This window comes from Buceros rhinoceros, unplaced genomic scaffold, assembly GCF_000710305.1.
Source record: "Buceros rhinoceros silvestris isolate BGI_N320 unplaced genomic scaffold, ASM71030v1 scaffold7808, whole genome shotgun sequence".
Taxonomy (NCBI): domain Eukaryota; kingdom Metazoa; phylum Chordata; class Aves; order Bucerotiformes; family Bucerotidae; genus Buceros; species Buceros rhinoceros.
This window is the reverse complement of record NW_010428529.1, coordinates 3,559-11,697: the sequence shown is the minus strand read 5'-3', so window position 1 is coordinate 11,697 and position 8,139 is coordinate 3,559. Positions and strand designations below refer to the sequence as shown.

The 8,139-nt window shown below is 45.3% G+C and overlaps 1 protein-coding gene across 1 annotated transcript; it reads right to left on the bottom strand.

Moving 5' to 3' along the window:
- Positions 1 to 2,307: 2,307 nt before the first annotated feature.
- Positions 2,308 to 7,780, bottom strand: ZMAT3 (zinc finger, matrin-type 3). The gene is made up of 5 exons (XM_010142311.1): positions 7,511 to 7,780; positions 5,858 to 5,977; positions 3,923 to 4,089; positions 3,711 to 3,811; positions 2,308 to 2,700 (listed from the first exon to the last, which is right to left on the bottom strand). The coding sequence occupies exons 1-5, from the start codon at positions 7,778 to 7,780 to the stop codon at positions 2,489 to 2,491; spliced, it is 870 nt and encodes a 289-aa protein (XP_010140613.1). The 3' UTR covers positions 2,308 to 2,488.
- Positions 7,781 to 8,139: the final 359 nt, after the last annotated feature.

The following is an 8,139-nucleotide window of genomic DNA, read 5'->3' as shown; positions in this document are numbered from 1 at the left end:
CGTGAAAGCAGACAAAAATGCCTCCTTGGTCCTAGCAATAAGCTAGACACTACCCGTACCTACAGCTCCTCCAGCTCCTATTTCACAAAGCGCTGTTTTTCTGCTACTAATTGCAGCCTGTGGGAAATGCCATGCTTTCATTTACAGCAAGAGGAATGTTTAACCATGATACACGGATCACTCTGTGAAACACACAGTAGTAAAGCTCACCCAACTCCCTCTACCCCAGCACAGTGGTGCCAGACTAGAGAAACAAAAGACAGACCACAAACAAAAAACCAGAGCCTGTCTTTGACTGCAAAAGACGAGGGGGGAATAGGCTGAACAGAGACTTTTGCAAGGGGAATGTTCAAGGCTGCATAGAGGGTGAGCCAGGGGCAGGAAAGCACAGAAGAAATGGCTGTCAGAACTGCTCAGTTAGTGCTCTGCAGCCTGGGCACCTGTCTTCCCACCTTCTAACATGCTCCAGTGCAGAAACCCTTCTTAACTGGGCTTTTCATAAATGAGGGGAGGGAATCCCAATCAAGACGATGTCCATTGCTCTGCCTGTATCTGCAGGGCAAGGATCAGCATGGAATGATGCAGGGCGTTGTTTTTCACTGCTGTGCAAGATCTGACCTTGCCTGGATGTAGGAAGGGTGCATTAGGTTGTAAAGCTACCTGGTGCTCAGGTAACTAAAGAGACTCAGTTTCTGAGGAGCAGCCATGTGACACAAATCTTTTTGAGATGGACTAGAAAGAGGAACAAAAACTGTCTGCATTTTTTGTTAGTTTACTCATTTTTCATTTTTTAAGGCAAGCAGAAAGTCCTTCTGGAATGCAAGAGGCAGGATGAGAATAGCGAAAAAATAAAAATAAAAGGGGGAGTGGGGGAGCTACCTTCAACATTATGCACTAGGTAAAATTTATCCCTGGTAAAATGCTACCGAAACCAACAGAACTGCATCTAAGTCAGCATACTGCCTGAAGAGCAGCGAGAGGCAAGCCACGATGCTCCCTTCACCCCCACTCTGCACCCACCACTGAAGTCAATGAAGCTATACCAGCATGCAGCTGTAGCAGCGCAGTGGTGAATCAGGTCCCACGGAGGTTACCTACATGCCTCATTTGCCACTGGAGTCAATGATGTACAAACACTGTGAACTGGATTCCAATCACATCTACCCAAATGAGCAGAAAAATAAATGTCAGCCCTAGTTCTGCTCTTTATACCCTTTCTACTTTTGCTAAGTAAAGTCAAATCAGATACACACCCTTTGGGTTTGCTTACAAAGTTGCTTAACAAGTTTCATGAATGCTTCTGCGTGACCAAACAGCTGCTACTTAAACAACCATCACTCCTGATGCTTGCATGCTACCTAACCTTGGATTTTTGATGGTCCCTAAAACAGTGAAGTTCACATCAAGGAATGGAATTAAAACCCATACTGAGATGGGAAAAGAAAAATGGGAAAAAATTCATCCAATATAGGTAGCTCTAGTCCAAAGGAGCATTTCAGCTCTCCTCCATAAAACCCACAGGGCTTTGGCCAGGGAATGGCACTGAAGTGGGACACACCAGTATCTGCTCCCCAAGGTCCAGGCAGCCCTACTACCCCAGAGCAATAGAGCTGCAAGCCAGAGACCAACACTTGCTCTCTTCCACATCAGTATGCAAAGAAATTACAGCAGATCGCTCCCTCCATCCAACCTGTTCCCCACCCTACTCAGTCTAAGGCAGAATCAGGGCAGAGCACACCTCATCTGAGCAAGCTTGCTTTCCAATTCCCTTAATTAAACCACCGAGATCCCCATGGACTCTCCTCAGGGAGATGAGCTACACCCACGGTGCGTTAAGGTGCCCAGCCAAGACCACCAAGAATCTTTTTGTCAGATGTTCAGAATGAAATCTGCATTGCAGAGGAAGCGGTAAGAGGCAAGACACTCCAAAGAGGAGAGGTATGTGCAGCCTTTCTACAAGGATATGGAAAGAATCTACCCCGGGCTGAAATGGGGGCCATGAGCAGCAATTTGTGGACAAGTACTCCACCTAATTCACACATTCACAGGCCCCGTCCCTGCCCAGAGATTCAGTCTTTTTCAGCTTTAGGGAGGCATTCTGGAGCACTGCTCTGTGGTGTGCAAAGAGGGGAGTGGGCTTTGCACATGGTCCACCTGTGTGGTAGAACCACAGAAGTTTCCAGCACTTCTTGGGCTTTGCATATTCATGCAGAAGGCTGGGAAGAAGACAAAGTCCTCCCTGCCACTCAATACAATGAAGAGCCGTAGATAATTAGCAAACAAACATCAAAAACACTTCATGTCCTGCACAGCGTCATCCTGCCAACTATGACAGAAAAAAAATCTAACCACACCATTACGTTTGCAGGTGTTACATGTATAGCTCGAGAGCATACTCCTATCAAATGGAGCACGAAGCAGGGCATGTGGCAAACAGCAGGTGAGAGACAAGCTGCTCTATTTGCAAACTACTGCCAAGGGTGGTGCGTCATTGTACATAGCCCAGGTTCTCCATCTCATTCCTGTACCGCTGTTCGGACACCTTGCTTTTATGCTGTTTGCTTTCTAAGTGCTGTCTGAACTCCATCTCCTCGCTGGCCCCGGCATTGCACATAGAGCAGTAGAACTGGCCACTGGGGGTAACGCACATGGCCAGATCCCGAGGAATCCTCTGGCGTGAGCGGGGATTGAAGTAGGGACCTGAGGAGTCAACAGAAAAGCTTGTTTTATCCATGAGAAAGAAAAGCTTCAGGCAGCTCAGTGACAACTTCTGAGTTCAACGAATGATTAAAAGGCAGACAAAGATTAGCTTCTTTAACTGATTAGAGTCTGAACCACATGACTTCTCCACTGAAATCCAGATTTACAGGGCTGTAGCACACAGGGGAGCAGTATTTGCCAGTATTTTCTAGAGCAGTAGAGTGGGCTTAGTGCCCCAATCTTTCTAAGAATCAATAAGGCTGTGAAAATTATGAGCCTAACAATTTAAGTGATGAATCAATCTTTTTTTCTTAATCTTTCAATTCCACAGTTAGGACAGTCTTTTGATTAGAATAAGCTGCCTCAGTTTAAAATTGTCACAAAACGATATTTAATAGAACTTTAACACACTTGTCTTTTCCACATCACAGTGGTCAGAATGACACAATTAAACCAAGCTTCACCCGAAATCAGGGCTTCAGCTAATATGGGCTCGTAACATATCTTAGAATGAAAGAGAAACAGATGCTGGGCTGGACACCATAAAACACACTTTAAATCATAGTAAGGAGGCAAAGTTAGCATCTGACACCTGAGGAAGGAATTGACTCTAGGAACAGATGGTCTTAGAGGGAGGCTAACCTACTCTCATTCTGGTCACGGGAGTGCAAGTACAGGTTGATGTGCTACAGTAGGAGTCAAAGCACCTGGCCACTTGCCAAGAAAATAAAGCAGGAAAACTGTCACCACTTAGAGCAGCCTTAGAGACAGGCAGATGGCAAATTAAGTTACAAACTGAGAAACTGAACTAACAAGCAGGCTGACAAAACAAAGGAACTTTAGTAGTTGGGAAAAAAATACCATGCAGACATGAAGTATCAGCAGAGCTAGGACCAGCTCTTTCCTGAACCTGTCTCTGCAAAAACAGACCTCAGAAACAGAAGAAAAAACAAGTCTGATTATTGCCGATAATTATTCCAACTATAGAACAGATGCAAGCTCCCAATTACCTGTGTTGTTCTGAACTGTATACATATTTCTTCTGTTCTGCATCATCTTATATTCATTCCCTTCTTTCCTTGCCCTTCGTTTGCCTAGTTCTGATGCATCCCTGAAGATTAAACAAATATGAACAGCTGCGGTTCAGGGTTTTCTGAGAGGAAGACTACCAGAGACACTGCCACATGCTTTCAGCCTGAGTGGGAAGTTGAGCAATACCTACGAGAAAGAGTTATTCTGTGCTTCTGCAAGGCGCAGCCTTTTGGCGTGATTCTTCCCTTGGTAGTGAGCCTGTGCCACAGCTGGAGAACTAAATGAGGCATCACAAAGCTTGCAGTAATCGTTCTCTGTGGCCAAGATCACCCGGCCACCTGGTTTACTGGATCCCATCTAGCAGCAAAGGGAGAGACAGCATGTGAAACACAAGACGGTTAAATCATTTCAGTATTTTAATCACAGGGGCTGAGACCAGTATCATCTGCAGCAGGCAGCAAAAGAGCTGGAATTAGAGCATACGGATTAGGACACTCTCAAGTGCTCTCCGAACTGTTCTTATAAGAACTTCATTTTCCCTGCTTCATCCTCCACGATAATCTGCAAATTCCTCGCAATCTAGGCAAATCCCTGGCCTCAGATGGAGAGGAAAGCAATTTGAACAAACACCCTGTACCTCTGCAATAGCTACAGTGGCTTATTTACTTCACAGCAATGATTTAACTCTTCTGACTCCTGACTGCTGGGAGCTGATGAACGTTGAGGAAGATCCACTGAAAGGCAAAGGTGTTCTTCTCTCATATTTACAGTGTACCTAATCCCTCCACAGCACCCTGTCTCTTCACAGCACCCTGACCACACTAAGAGATTAAAAAAAACAACCCCAAAATGATAGCAGAGCTGCCAAACCTCTATCCTTTCCCTTCAGGTAGGAGGACATCTGGATCAAGACTTAGAAGGAAGGACCCAGCCTCACTTGAGTAGCTCCTGCCATACGAAGGATACCTTGCTTGTCTAGTCAGACCACACACTGATCGGGGCAGCAACCATGTCTCCTCAGTGTGTGATGTCCAGAGAAAAGCACTTTGTAGACAGGGCAGCAGCAGTGATTCATATGGCCACGTCACTGTGGCACTTGCCAAGTGGAGTTTCTTTCACATCTTTGATAATGTTCAAGCTTATAGACACACAGACAATTTTGACTTCTATGTTACAACGTGAATCCTCATAGGGCCCCAGAGTGGTCTTTTTATTACCATGGATCACATTCTCCACTAAAAAAAAACCCCACATCAGATGCCCTACCAGGTACAGCACCCTTGTTCCAATACCTAGGAGTGGACCCCATGCCCTCTCAGTTCAGTTCTGTGAGTCCCAAAGTTATTCTACACAGGACTGAGTCTCCCTCTGGGGGCTCCAATAGCTTGTACAATTACAGCAAATGCTCTTTTCTTTTCCACAGACAACAGAGGCTTATGCTTTGGGAAATGACAGGGACAGCTTCTGTCCCTGCAGCCCAGCTGTGGTTCTCTGCATAGTCACACACAAGAGCCAGGTTAGCTGTTAAGCCTCATGACAATCAGAAGTGATGGATTCTAGAGGAAGAATGTAAAAATCATCTCTTTTGCCTCTAATGTGCCCAGCATAGAATTAATCTGGATCACTGAAGGAACAATTCATTCACCCTCATTCACAAGAATGAGCTCTTCAAAAGGAGCAACAAAAGAGGAATTCGTTAACAGCCCTGGGCAATGGGTGTAGGAGCACCTAAGCACTTTTTCTGAGTAGGCTTCCCTCACACAACGGAATGTGCAGAGTGGATGCCACACCCTCGTGTCCAAATCCAGCTCCAACAATACTGTTTTATAACTGCCCTTAAACAACCATAATCAGCAGCACATCTAACTTACCTAGGAATCAAAGTATTTGGCATGCAGAAATATAACATTTCAAGTCCAATATTTTGCTGCAAAGGCAGATCAATACCTGCATCTTCAAAGGAAAGCAAACAGCTCACAACAGGCCATTCCTTCCATGCTGTGCCATCACAAGGAAAATTCTTTCCCCAGTCCTGCAGTAATCCTCAGTGTGAGATCTAGTTATCCTTACTGAGGCGTAGGTGACAAGGAAGCCGCATGATCTCAGTCACCTTCCCATGTCTTACCTGAGCTGGATGGGAGAGAACCTGAGGTGGGGCAGGCTCAACCGAATTACTCATCCTGGCAGGTGCTGGACAGCTATTGGCAGCATAGTAATTTCGGAGTTTCTTACTGTGGTTTTTACCCTAGAAAGAGAACCCAAATTAACATTGAAAGAATAAGGGACCAGTGACTGAAATGAGAAGGAGCCCATGAAGATGGCGCCTCAGGGAAAGAAGCTGCCACTCAGAAAATAACAGCTCTGAACTTGAGAGATGCTGGAATCCCCCCTTCTCTAAAATGCTCATCACCTACCTTGATTTGGCCTCATTTTCAACCGATTTTCTCAAATTAGTAAATTTACAATTAGTTCCTCAATCTCGTTCCCTTTCACTTAACACTAGTGTTTTGTATTTTAAACATGAAACATTAACTGCTTTGCACAGCGTTTTCGTAAGCCCAAACACAAACATACTTCTTTTGTGGGGCTGCAAGAGTGAGTTAAAACGTGAGATTGAACCTAAAAGAAGTCCGCTGCTTATTTTATTTTCTCTCAGAAAACATATGCTATAGTCCTTTCCAGTGTTTTGAAAATGTGATAGAGCTACATAAGAATGTGTATCTGCATTGTGGATATATAATATGGCATATGCATAAATGCAAATTATGTACTATAAATGTCCCCTCATGGCAGAAATATCGCAGAAATCAGATGCTGAAGTGTAACACTAACTCAACCTACCCTTTCACCGGCACCATACCACTTCTTCAGGTCCAACAGCAAGACTGAGATTTTGTCTGCTGTCTTGAGGATATGGACAACCACCCTTTTGGATTTGCTGGTGGTTAAAGTTACTACCTCTACATCTCACATAAATATAGCACTAGTAAGAGAGAGTATAAGTAAAACAGGGTAACGTAAGACTCTGACGTATTTGATCTCTCAGTAAAGAATCATATGCCAATAGTCCCTTACTTATTTCAGACAAGTCGTCCAGACCAGCTTGAATAAAATTAATTTGGTCTGAGCTGGCTCAGCTGATGCTGTCCAAAGCAGATGAGGCAGTTTGCATGAACAGCCCCACCAGCATATCAGTTGTTCACAACCTCAGGAAGGAGGCAGTGATGAGCACAAGGCAGCAGCTCCCTTTTCTAACCGCGCTGCTGGATCCAACAGAAAACACCTGTCCAGGCCTTACAAAATCTCCTCAGTGGAATCAGAATCTCTGTTTTATTGAATGAGTGTACAGGTTACACAAAACCAAGGAGAATTGTAAGTGTCTGCCTTTTCACCCATGCCATCTTGGTACCACTTCTCTGATCCTGTGGACAAAGCTTTCACAACATGTTGCAGGGATGACACTGTTCATGAATGCACTGCTGCATGTCTAGACGAACAGAAAACTCAAGCAGGGTGAAGAAAATTCTACAGAGCAATTCTAGCCGCAGCTCCCAGTCCATCACATAGCGTAGAGGTAGCTTCAGATGAGGTAACTCAAACGCTGCTGCTGGTGTGCAGCCACCTCAACAAAGCACTCAAAACACCCTTGAGCAGCTAAGTGTGCATTAGCCCACACTTAGCTCTGTGCTGCCAGCAACGCTACTGGCGTACACATGCTGGCACGGGTACATCTACATCAGCTGCAGCAGCTCTGAAAGCCTCCTGCTCCTCTCCTTACCTGGTAATGAGCCTGGGCTTGTTGTGTTGAATTCAGAGTGACATTGCAAAGCTTACAGCACAGAGGCTTACATAGTTCTTCCAGCATAGGGTCCTGCTCCACCACCTTTGCAAGGTCTTCTTCTTGTGTGTGATGAAAGGAAGGCCCCAGTCCGAGAGATTTTGGTGGGGAGAGTGGTGAGCTGGCTCTTGGCCTTGTAGCCACTGACATAGGAAGAGATGAAGGCTTCTCAGGATGAGGAGGAAGTCCTGCTTGCTGTAGAAGAATCATTGGCCAGGAAGACTGTGAGCATGCTACTTCTGAAGGATGAGGTGTCTTCTTCAGACCTAGACCAGAGAGACAAAAATGTTGAAAGAAGGAGTGTTACCAGGTACACCAACAACCCAGGGCACAAGTTCTGTAGCTTCACTGCCCCTACTTTATGCCTTTTCACAATGCCAAGCAGGATGAAGTCAGTTTATAACACTTATATTCCCACAGGAACAGCAACATCCCAGACAGCCAGGGCCAGATTAAGAAATGTGTGTATGAGAAGAGGACTGAAGTCTGAAATGCAGTTGTTAGTACTCCATGGCACCCTCCTGGACACGTCAAGAGTCCACATAGTACCTGACCCAGCACACACGCTT